Consider the following 12209-nt stretch of genomic DNA (forward strand, 5'->3'; position numbering starts at 1 on the left):
TATATATATATATATATATATATATATATATATGTGTGTGTGTGTGTGTTTGTTTGATTAAATAATAAATTTACAGCATTGAATCTAATATTCCTCTAATTATTAGACTTTATAGTGTGACTGTCCCTACCTCTTCTACACCTCATCATGCTCATGGCCAAATCAGTGAATGGTTGCTGAAAGCTATGCCCACGTAAAGCCGTATTTAACTTATTTGCAGAATATACAAGTGAATGGATGTCCAGAAGATATTGAGACCAAGGAAGTTGAAGATGTGAATGTTACAGAACAGCTTGTAAGTCCTACCATGTCTATGTTGAACTATTCTTTAATGTTTCATGATTACTGTGGTCCAGTTAATCCTGAATCAGTCTCAGCATTTACACACAAGTCAGTGCAGACTGTACAGGAAATTGGTACCAAGGAAATAGGAATACAATGTGATCCTGCCAATAAACCTATTTCTACAAATAGCAGTACTCAGACGTTGGAAAGTAAGATGGTGGATTGTGAAACGCAAGCAAAAATACCTGTGCTTACATATGAAGATGTGCAAATGATAATCAGAAGCTTCTCTTTTACACGAGAATACCAAATTCTATGACTTTTGATTGTCTTTTTGATGAAATTAAAGATGATGCAGCAAGTGAAACTGCCAGACATGGTGCATCTACAGAGCAAAGGAGACCCAGACAGTTTCGATTAATTGATGAATTTTTTCTTGTACTTATGAGATTGCGACTTGGGCTGCTATTAGAGGATTTAGCATATCGCTTTTGCATTAGCACAACTACATGTGGCATAATATTTAATAAGTGGATTGATTACTTAGATGTCCAGTTATCATTTCTGGTAATGTGGCCATCAAGAAAAGCAGTGAATGACCATATGCCACCATCATTCCGTGCAAAGTATCCAACTTGTCGAGTTATAGTTGATTGTACAGAAATACAAACTGAGACTCCTTCTTCTCTGCAAAGCAAATCATTGATGTACAGTGATTATAAATCACATATGACATGGAAGGGCTTAATAGGTATCAGTCCAGCAAAGTTCTTGTCAACGTTGGCAGCTCGCCTCACCAGGGTGTCAAGTGATACCCGTAAGGACGCTTGGCTTTCCCAACATCCTTAGCCTCACCATCGCCCGTAGTAATGCTGGCTGGCTTGCTTCAGTAGGTTTCGTTAAACCTTGTGGTGTGCGACGAGTTGCTGTAATAAAAACAAATTCCCCACTAATAGTTTCAATGCTGTTTTAACAGAAAGATTTGGAAGAGTTAAATGAAAGTTCTCCTGTAATTTTCTTTCATGTAAATAAATATCTATGTTAATTTTAAAATTTGCCAGTAAAATCTTATAAAATGACAATGTTCTAAAGCATGCACATGTTTATATGTTATATATGAAAATATAAATTCGATTTACATTAGATCAAAAAAAAAGAAGAAAATTCTAACTGGGCCCTGGTTGTAAGGTCATGCGCTGTTTATCTTGATATGAGATCACCATGTTGCGCACATATGGTTGTGATGCATGTGCATGGTGTACCCTTATCAGGTGGGTAGTCATGATGGATATATTGGGCTTCGTATATTTGTATTCCAGTGTCAGTTTGATGGCATGCTTTACTTTCTCACTCAATAATGATAGTACGAAAACGTTCATAATTCTGTAGAGTGGAAAGATAACAAAGCTATACATTGAAGTGATGCTACTGAAAGTGAAATGTAAAGTTCCAAAACCTATCAAAGGTAATACAAGTAATATACACAATGTAGATACGCTTATACACAATTCACAAAAACAGGAAAATCAGGTCCCCAGATATTATTGAAAAGGCCGATCATTAATTTTTAAAAACATTATTGTTGTAATAATTTATGAGATATTAAAATGTGTTTAACAATATTATATACACAATCACATTGACACAAAATTCATTTACATATATTTGAGGCGATCTTGTACTTTTCAGCCATCGTTATTTCTAAGATAGAAAACAAATTTTTTCTGTTCGTTGTTATACGAGGATTTTAGATTAGATTTTTTTTTTTCTCCTACTTTTAGACCCAATTTCATTCAACATGGGATTAAATATCTGAAAAGTACTTTGAAAGTTATTTTGTAAACTTAACAGCGTTAGTAAAGTTATCTCCCCTGCAATCTTATTTGGGTAATAAATGTCAAAAGATACTTATTCTTCTATTCTTTTACTTGTTTCAGTCATTTGACTGTGGCCATACCGGGGCACTACCATCAAGGGTTTTTGCCGAACAAATCGACTCCAAGACTTATTTTTAAGCCTTGTACTTATTCTATCGGTCTACTTTGCTGAACTGCTAAGTTTCGGGGACGTAGACATAATCATGCGAACACCAGTTGTCAAGTGGTGCTAGAGGGACAAAGATACACACACACACATATATATATATATATATATATATATATATATATACGACAGACTTCTTACAGTTTCAAGGCTTTGGTCGGCCTGAGGCTGTAGTAGAAGATACTTGCACAGGGTGCCACGCAGTGGGACTGAATGCAGTACCATGTGGTTGGAAAGGAAGCTTTTTGCTTCACAGCCTCAAGCTTTCATATTAATTAGTTGACTTCACATAATTTATCATTGAAATTAACCACTAATAGTCTGTCACATCTTTTCCTGTAAGCAAAAGTAATAGGAACATCTTGAGATTTGAATTTTGTATGACCATCAGTTTAGTTAAAAAGGCCCACAAAAAAAGTCTCTCATAAACTGTTCAAACTGTTGGAAATAGCAGTGTTGAGTGGAATTCTTTGGAGTTTGAATAATTCACCTCTGGAATGAAACATGGATGTTTCATTCATCATCATTAAACAGCCCTTATTCAGAGACCTTTTGAGCAGGATAAACTACTTGACCTGAAGAAATTTCTAACTGTACAAGATCGTGTGCTGTTTATCTTGATATGAGACCACCTTGTTGCACACATTCGGTTGTGATGCCTGGTGTACCCTTCCTTATCAGACAGGTAGTCATGATGAGTATATTGGGCTTCATATATTTATACCTCAGCATCACTTTCACAAATGTTGCTGAGGTCAACTTTGCCTTTCGTCTTTTCGGGGTCGATAAAATAAGTACCAGTAGAACACTGGAGTTAATGTAATCAACTTATCCCCTACCTTCAAAATTGCTACTAAAATTTGAAATCATTATTACCTCCTTAGTGAACAATACCTCTGCCTTAGCGAAGGCAGAGGTTTTGTTTGTTTGTCTGTGGACTAGGTATCTCAAGAACCACTGGATGGATTCGGTTGAAACTTTCAGGGATGTTTGGCCTCACGACTGGCATGAAATGATTAGATTTTGGGATCGATCTAGTACTGGACAAGGATTCTGGATTATTTTTCCATTTGTTTTTGCTTAATTTTTGAGAGCAGTTGGGTTCATTTTTAGTATTCTCATTTGTGAGAGCAGTTGAGTTTATTTCAGATATTCTCATTTTTAAAATCATCTCTGGCTAATCGTTGGTGTTGCCTTGGCAGAGGTTTGTGCTCTCTGATCGCTCGTTATCACTATTATTATTATTAGGCATGGAAGTACCAACAGCTGAACCTTCCCAAGATGCATGCAGAGAGATGAAACTGTCTATCATGCAATCATTCAGTATACATGCATTAGAGACTTGTGGCACTGTGCTGAGCAGTTGCTGTCTCGTGTAAGATGAATCCAGCTGTTCATCAAGTGTATAGTGAAGATCAATGCACCACCTTCCTTTAGCAGAGATGGAAGGTAGGTACATGGCTCAGTGGTTAAAGTGTCAGGCTCACAATCATGAGGTAGTGAGTTTGATTCCTAGTCCAGGCTGTGTTGTGTTTTTGAGCAAGGTACTTTATTTCATATTGCTCAGCTGTAGAAATGTCACTGGTGCCAAACTGTATCAGACTTTGCCTTTCTCTTGGATAATATTGGTGGTGTGAAGAGGGGAGGCTGTTATGCATGGGTGACTGCTGGTCTTCTATAAACAACTTTGCCCAGACTTGAGTCTTGGAGGGGAACTTTCCAGGTGCAAACTCATGGTCATTCATGACTGAAGGAGTCTTTACCCTTCTAGCTGAGGAAAAAGAGGCTGTGTGGTGGACCCATCTGAAAAGTTTGAAGACAAGCACTTTCCTATCTGGTCAAGCTTTAATCAATTTCTCCAAATATCATTGAAGAGGAAGGTGCTGCCATCTAGTGTGTTTATCAAAAGGTGGACAAGAGTGGTAAGACTGGTGAGACTGAATGCATCTACAGTGAGTATGCTTTTAAGTAGGAGAAAAGAAACTGGAAGCGGGCACTCTCCATGCCTTGGAGATGGCAGAGTAATCTGGGTCTTTTGCATGACGTTTTCTGAATTACCCTACATGGACTGCCCTGGTCTTGGGGATTCTATTTATTTATTTCTCTAATTTCTATTTATATAGCCTTTGTTATAGCCTTTAATCTTGCAGTGTCTACCTTTGATGAATGCAAACTCCACCTGTTTTTGTGTGTTGTATCTTGTCCTTTAATTTGTCCTCCATGTCTTGGGCCTTTGTGGCCTATAAAAGAAATTATTATTATTATCATTATTATTATTATTATTATTACTACAAGGCAGGGTGCTGGCAGAATCATTACTGTACTGAACAAAATGCTTAATGGCATTTCATCCAGCTTTATGTTCTGATACCACTGATGTTGACTTTGCCTTTCATCCTTTCAGAGTCAATAAATTAAGTACCAGTCAAGCATCAAGACCGACGTGATCAACTAATCCTCTCCTCTAACGTTTCAGCCCTTGTGCCTATAGTAGAAAGGATTATATTGTTATCATTATTATTATTGAGTGAAAGAGCAACGTATGCCATCAAAGTGACACTGGGATACAAATACATGAAACCCAATATACCCATCATGACTACTTGTCTAATAAGAGTACACTAGGCACATGCATCACAACCATTTGTGCATGATATGATTATTATTATTATTCAATAAATTAAGTACCAGTGAAACACTGGGATCGATTAAATAGACTAGTCCCCCTCACCCAAAATTTCAAGCCTTGTGCCTACAGTAGAAAGGGTTGTTGTTGTTGTTGTTGTTGCAGACATCACACAGTATCCAATATTGTGATATTGTAGATTGAAGATATTGTGTGTACTGGGGATCTGTACTGTCTGTCAAGTCACAAGAACTTCAGACAGACAGTACTTTACGCAGTATGTTCTAAGTAAAGCTGATTTTTTGCAAAACACCAAGATTGTAGGGTATTTTTTAAGTGTCCAGACGTTTCTTCAGGTTGGGTGGTATTGAACCCAATGCTCTGATGACAACAGGAACAACCTTTACATTTGACTCTTACAGCTGCCACATCTTGGTGATCTCAATTTTCAGGTCTCCATATTTGTTGACATTTTCTCTTTTTTTCATGATAATATGCTGATCTGGCATGAGTTGGCAGAATCATTAGCATACTGGGCAAAATGCTTAGCGTCATTTCATCCATCTTTATATTTTGAGTTCAAATTCTGCCTAAGTGGATTTTACCTTCCATCCTGTCAGAGTTAATAAAATAAATAGCGTCTACCATTCTAATAATTTTATCAATCTACTGGTCTTAATAATACTACCAACAACAACAATGATAATAATAATGGTTTCACATTTTGGCACAAAGTCAGCAAGTACTGCCTTCCTGAGCTAAAAATTGTGGTAGAGGCCTCAGTCTCAGGACCACTTATGTCCAGAAACTGAGGTTAGGGGTAAGCAAGGGCATGCTCCCCATAGAAAATCCAGCTCCAAAAAAGCCTCATGATAGCAAAGGAGAAAGGGCACCAGCCAGTCCAAAGGTTGGGGTGGGCTGCACTTGCCTACTTCGGTTGCTATGGCATTGAGGTAGATCCAGCCACCCCCATTAACAGGGACAAAACCTGGATTTAAAACACTGGATGATGATGATGGATGTCCAGACGTTTTTTGAGGTTGGGTGGCATTAAACCCAGTGTTCTGATGATAACAAGAACAACCTTTACATTTGACTTTCACAGCTGCCACATCTTGGTGATCTCAATTTTCAGGTCTCCATATTTGCAAAAAATCAGCTTTACTTGGAACATACTGCATACTGTGTAAAGTATTGTCTGTCTGAGGTCCTTGTGTCTCGACAGACAGTACTTGCCGACCTTGTACCAAAATGTGAAACCATTATTATTATTATCATTGTTGTTGTTGGTAGTGTTATTAAGGCCAATAGATTGATAAAATTAGTAGAATGGTAGACAAAATACTATTATATTTTGTTGCATGTATCCCTTTACATTGTTAGTCCAAAGAGGCTTTGGTAACAAAATTTTAAGAAAATTGATGGTGGTTCTGTATATTTGTACATATTATTATTTTTTATTTTTTTGTTACAGAGGCAATCAATACTTGACTCAAAATCTGGTCACTTAGATAATATAATTCATAGTATAAAGACTCTACTAATGTGCTGAAATATCTAAAAATCAAATGAAATATTTTTAAAATAACTATTATGATTTATCAGTTAAAACAATTATGCAATTGCTTATTATTTTCAGATGGTGAGGAATTATTGCAGAAAAACACAACAGGGTTCATGGCACAAAGAAAATCTTCAAGGAGCTATTATGGCTGTCTTGAAAGGAGAGCTGGGTTACATGAAAGCTTCTAAACTATTTAGCATTCCAAAAACAACATTAATCCGTTATGTAAAGAAACATAAGAACTTGATGATGGTAAGTGTTAAAGTTTATTTATTTTAGCAATTACAAGGAAAAAATTCCGTTTTCTACCGAGAAGTGGCTTTGTTTTATTGACAAGTCAAATATTGTTGATACATTTGAGTCAGGTATCAGAAATGCTTAGCAACAAAATGTTTAAAGCACTTCTTCCAGCTTTACATTCTAACTTCAAATACTGCCAAAGTGAACTTTGCTTTTGTCCTTTCAGAGTTGATAAAATGAGTACCATATGAGCACTAGAGCCAATGTAATGACCTATCTTCCTCCCAAAGGATTATTGTCATTGAAGGTAATAGACTGACAGAATCACTGGAACATCAGATAGAATATTTATAACTGTATTTATTCCAGCTTTCTTCAGGTTGCATTCAAGTCCCAACAAGATCAACTTTACCTTTCGTGTTTTCAAGATTGGTAAAATAAATATGTTAACTACTGAGTTGGACTGGGTATAAGCTAAGCTCCCTTCTCCAATTCAAAATCACCCATATTGTGCTTAAATTAGAAACCATTATTATTATTATTATTATTATTATTATTATTATTATTATTATTATTATTATTATCATCATCATTACTATTAAATCATGACCTCATGATTGTGTTGTACTCACAATCGCAAGATTATGGTTTCAATACCTAGACCAAATGGTGCATTGTGTTCTTGAGCAAAACACTTCATCTCATTGCTCTGTGATAACTTTGACACCTGACATATGGTACGCCATGCACCTCTTCAGGCAGTGTCAATTTAATGGAAGGTGTGAGCTAAGGTACAGCACATACATTTGCTCGTTATAAACAACCCATTTGTGCAGGTCATTTGGCAAAAGCTGAACATTCATACATCATATTCAACGGCAGAGTCTGTCATTATTACTATTACTATTATTGACCCTGGTAACAATCAAGTACTGGAGTCAACTTGTTCCCCCCACTCAAAAACTGCTAGCTCTGTGCCAAAATTTAAAACCATTATTATTATTATATTCAAATTCCACCGGGGTCAACTTTGCCTTTCATCCTCTTGGGGTCAATATAATATGTACCAGTTAAACTCTGGAGTTGATGTAATTAACTTAACCCTTCCCCATAATTGCTGGCCTTGTGCCAAAATTTGAAACCATTATTATTATTATTATAAGGCAGTGAGCTGGCAGAATCGTTAGCACACCGGGCAAAATGTTTAGCAGCATTTCATCCATCTTTACACTCTCAATTCAAATTCCACCAAGGTTGACTTTGCTTTTCATCCTTTTGGGGTCAATAAATTAAGTACCAGTCAAGTACTGAGGTTAATGTAATCGACTAGTCTCCTCCTCCAAAATTCCAGGCCTTGTGCCTTTTGTAAAAAGGTTGATTATTATTATTATTATTATTACTATCATGATAATTAAGTGTTAGATAGCTGGACAAAACAATTTTGTTCACCTCTACATTATGAGTTCAAATTCCACTGGGATCAACTTTAACTTTCATCCATTCAGGGTTGATAAAATAAGTACCAGCTGAGCACTGGGGTCAATGTCATGGACTAAACCCTCCTCTTAAAATTGCTGGCCTTGTGCCAAAATTTAAAACAATCATTATTAGGAGCAAGAGATTTATAAAATAGTGGACAAAATACCTTACTATATTTTGTAATATCCCTTTAGATTCTTAGTTCAAATCACTTTGTGCTCATCTTTCATGCTTCCAGGGTAGATTGAATGAATACCAGTGTATCAACTGTTTCTTTAGAAAAAAATTAATGGCTTTGTGTCTATATTAGAAACAATTGATATCACTGAGGTGGAGAAGGAAGTACTGCTGCCTAGTAAATTTGTTAAAAGAGTAACAGAAATGACCTCAGTGAATAGGCCTACTTTTAGCATGTGCCTGTAAGCTGGAAATGATAGATGTGATAGGAGGAGAACTTTACATTTCATCCTTCCAGGATAAAATAAAGTATATTCAAGTATACTGGGATCAATTTAATTGACTAACCCCTTTCCATGAATTTCTGGTCTCCTGTCTGAGTTAGAAATGATTACTAAGAACAGTAAAATTGATAAACCATTGAACAGAATGTTTTGTGATATTTAGTTACACTTTTCACATTCTGAGTTCAAACTCAGCTTGGGGCAACTTTATCTTTCCAGGACTGATACAATAAATACTAATCAAGTATTAGGGTTGGTTTAATTGATGTCTATGTAACATATTATTATAGTGGAGGCGTCAAGCTGGTAGAATTGTTAGCACACTGGACGAAATGCTTGGTGGTATTTTACCCGTCGTTATGTTTTGAGTTCAAATTCTGCCAAGGTCAACTTTGCCTTTCATCCTTTTGGGGGTCAATGTAATTCCCCAAAATTTCAGACCTTGTGCCTTTAATAGAAAGGATTATCATAGTAGAATTACAGTCCAAATCCAGCTGAAGTCACATTTGTTTTCCATCCTTCTGAGTTTGATAAAATATTTTTTTTTGTAGTTTTAGCTCAGAGCTGTGGCCATGCTGGTTCTCTTACTCTTCTCATTCACTCCTAGAACCTCTGTCTCCCTCATTCCTACCCACCTTGTACCTTCAAAGTCCACTCTGACACTATCTCCAATTTCCAGCTTCACATCATCCCCAACCGCTTTTCTAAAACATGAGTGATCATATAGCTACTCTTCAGCAAGAAACCTGTTCAGCTCCAGCCCTTTTCCCTCATATTTTATTCCTCTCTATTCTTTATTCTCCTAACAAAGTTCCTCCTTCTCACTCAAGGTTTGTAGTCTTGCAAGCTGCATGGTAACTTCACTAGTGCTCATTGAAAAAAAGCATCTAGTACACACAGTGAAGTGGTTTTATGAAGAGGCAGCTGTAGAAACCATGCTAAAGCTGACACTGGAGCATGATGCAGTCCTTGACTCATCAGATCCTGTCAAACTGTTCGGCCTATGCCAGCATGGAACATGGACATTAAAATGATGATGACATATTTGTGTGTGTGTGTGTGTTTCATTATCACCATCATCAACCTTTAATGCCTGTTTACCATGCTGGCAGGGGTTGGATGGTTTGACCAGAAAGCTGCACCAGGTTCCAGTCTGATTTAGTTTGGTTTCTATGGTTGGATGCCCTTCCTAATGCCAACCACTTTACAGTGTGTGCTGAGTGCTTTTACATGGTACTGGCACTGGAACAGGACTCTTGCAAGCTGGTCTTCTTCACCAAGAGATGCAGCCTTAACACTTCTGCTGTGGAGTACGGGATTTCTTCAGTATAGCAAGGTGCTAGGTCTTTTGTTATCTCATCTGAATGGTTCAGCATTCTGAGGTTGTTAATTCAAAGGCCAAGAGTTTTGTGCATTAGCACTTATCAAACTTATCATCACCAAACCTATGTATATATATATGTGAGGATCAGCTGAAAAGTTCATAAGATTCAGCACCATAAAGCAATGTTGTCAAGACCACTGACTTCTTTACATTGACTGTTCCAAAGCCTATGATAAAGCTTACCAAAAGCAGAGTTAGCCTTCCTGATTCTGGACTCAATTTCTTTATCCATCTTCGCATCATTGGATACAATGGAACCAAGAACAGTTTTTAATGTTTTCCCATCAACATATACAATGGAGGCAACAGTGGGAAGATGGTCAAGAATGAGCTGATGGACAAGATCAGTTTTTTTTTTATGCTGATGGTCAGATCAAAAGCCTTCGATGCACATGAAAAGTTGTTTAAAATCCATTGCATGTCCTCAAGAGTGCAAGCTACAAGTGCACAATCATCTGCAAAGAGCAAATCTTGAACTATTTGTACCAAAATCATAGTTTTTGCTTTGAAGTGCTGTTGGTTGAACAAGCCACCACCAGTTCTGTACTCAAACTTTACTCCTTTTTTAACACCTACGAACATTGTTTCCAACATGATGGAGAAATACAAAGCAAATAAGAGTAGTGCAAGAACACAGCCTTGTTTCATCCCATTTGAGACTGTGACTGAATCAGACACTTACCTGCTAGATCTAACAGAAGCCATCATCCCTTAATGGAAAGAAATGATGACATTGAGCATTATTTCAAGAACACCTAGCTTTCTAAGGACAACCAAAAGAACATCCCTAGATATAGTGTCAAAAGCTTTAGTTAGATCTACAAAAGTAACAAAAACGTCTTGGTTGTGCTCACAAACCTTTTCCTGCAGCTGCCTTAGGCTAAAAATCATATCTACTGTGCCTCTACCAGCCCAAAATCCACACTGAGATTCAGGCAACACTAAGCTGGCAAGGACATCATTTAGTCTGTGTAAGATAAAGCCTTCCAAGGATCTTCCCGGCAACACACAAAAGGGAGATACCTCTATGGTTGTCACATTTGTTGTCTTTATCCATATAAAGATGGACAATAGAAGTGTCTTTAAACTCCTGTGGGACTGATCTTGATTCCCAGATTAAGAAGAGTTTATGTAACTTGTTCTGCAGGTGACTGCTACCATATTTATATATCTCAGCTGATATGCCATTATTCCCAGACAATGCACACTCTCTCCATCAAAAGAGCATTTACCTGTACTTGTGTACAGTGTGTCACGTGTCAGATGTTAAATCGATTGTAGATTTGAAAGAAATGAAGCTGGATGTGTAATGTCAGTGTACATGCACAACAGTGTCTTGAGAGAAAAGTTGGGCATAAGAGGCATCAGATGTGGTGTGCAAGAGAGACGACTGCACTGGTATTGTCATGTGATGTGTACAGATGAGGACAGCTGTGTGAAAATGTGCCAAACTCTAACAGTGAAGGGAGCGTGTGGAAGAGGTAGACCCAGGAAGACATGGGACGAGGTGGTGAAGCATGACCATTGGGCCTCACAGAGGCAATGACAAGTGACCAAAACTTTTGGCGATATGTTGTCATTGAGGAGACCATCAAGCCAAGTGAAATCATAAGTGTGGCCAATGCCAGTGTCGCATAACTGGTACCCATGCTGGTGGCACATAAAAAGTACCCACTACACACTTGGAGCGGTTGGCGTTAGAAAGGGCATCCAGCCACAGAAATCATGCCAAATCAGACTGGAACCTGGTGCAGCTCCCCAGCTTACCAGTTTTCAGTCAAACCACCCAAGCCATGCCAGCATGGAAAACGGACGTTAAATGAAGATGATGATATATCTTAATATATAAAGCTGAAGTTGTGTGTCTGTGTGAAGCCTTTTTGAAAGTTTATAGAAATCCACATTTTCCACTTTTTCGTAAAAATTTTTACATCAATGGAATTTTATTGAACTTTCCAGTGCAGTAATTAGATTTTTTAAATTCCGTTTACTTTGTGTGATTTAAGGGAGATTTGGCTGTTGTTTCTAGCAACTTTTATATTTCTTCCCTTCTACCTGTACACACAATCATTGACTACAATATAACTCATGTTCATCAATGTTTGGTAAATATACCACGATTTTCAA

The 12209-nt window shown here is 37.3% G+C and overlaps 2 protein-coding genes across 5 annotated transcripts in view; both read left to right on the top strand.

Moving 5' to 3' along the window:
* Window positions 1-12209, top strand: part of LOC106877732 (uncharacterized) — a 195289-nt gene that overhangs the window by 5323 nt on the left and 177757 nt on the right. For 2 of the 4 annotated variants that reach the window (XM_014926715.2, XM_014926708.2), the window contains exons 2-3: window positions 221-295; window positions 6594-6770. In XM_014926715.2, the coding sequence (XP_014782201.1) occupies window positions 221-295; window positions 6594-6770 (252 nt within the window). The remainder of the gene's footprint in view (window positions 1-220; window positions 296-6593; window positions 6771-12209) is intronic. The other 2 variants (XM_014926720.2, XM_014926711.2) reach the window with 1 other exon arrangement.
* On the top strand, window positions 306-1356 carry LOC106877736 (uncharacterized). Its single transcript, XM_014926739.2, has one exon. It carries the CDS (start codon window positions 601-603, stop codon window positions 1132-1134), a length of 534 nt encoding a protein of 177 aa, XP_014782225.1. The 5' UTR covers window positions 306-600; the 3' UTR covers window positions 1135-1356.

This window comes from Octopus bimaculoides, chromosome 3, assembly GCF_001194135.2.
Source record: "Octopus bimaculoides isolate UCB-OBI-ISO-001 chromosome 3, ASM119413v2, whole genome shotgun sequence".
In the NCBI taxonomy this organism is placed as follows: domain Eukaryota; kingdom Metazoa; phylum Mollusca; class Cephalopoda; order Octopoda; family Octopodidae; genus Octopus; species Octopus bimaculoides.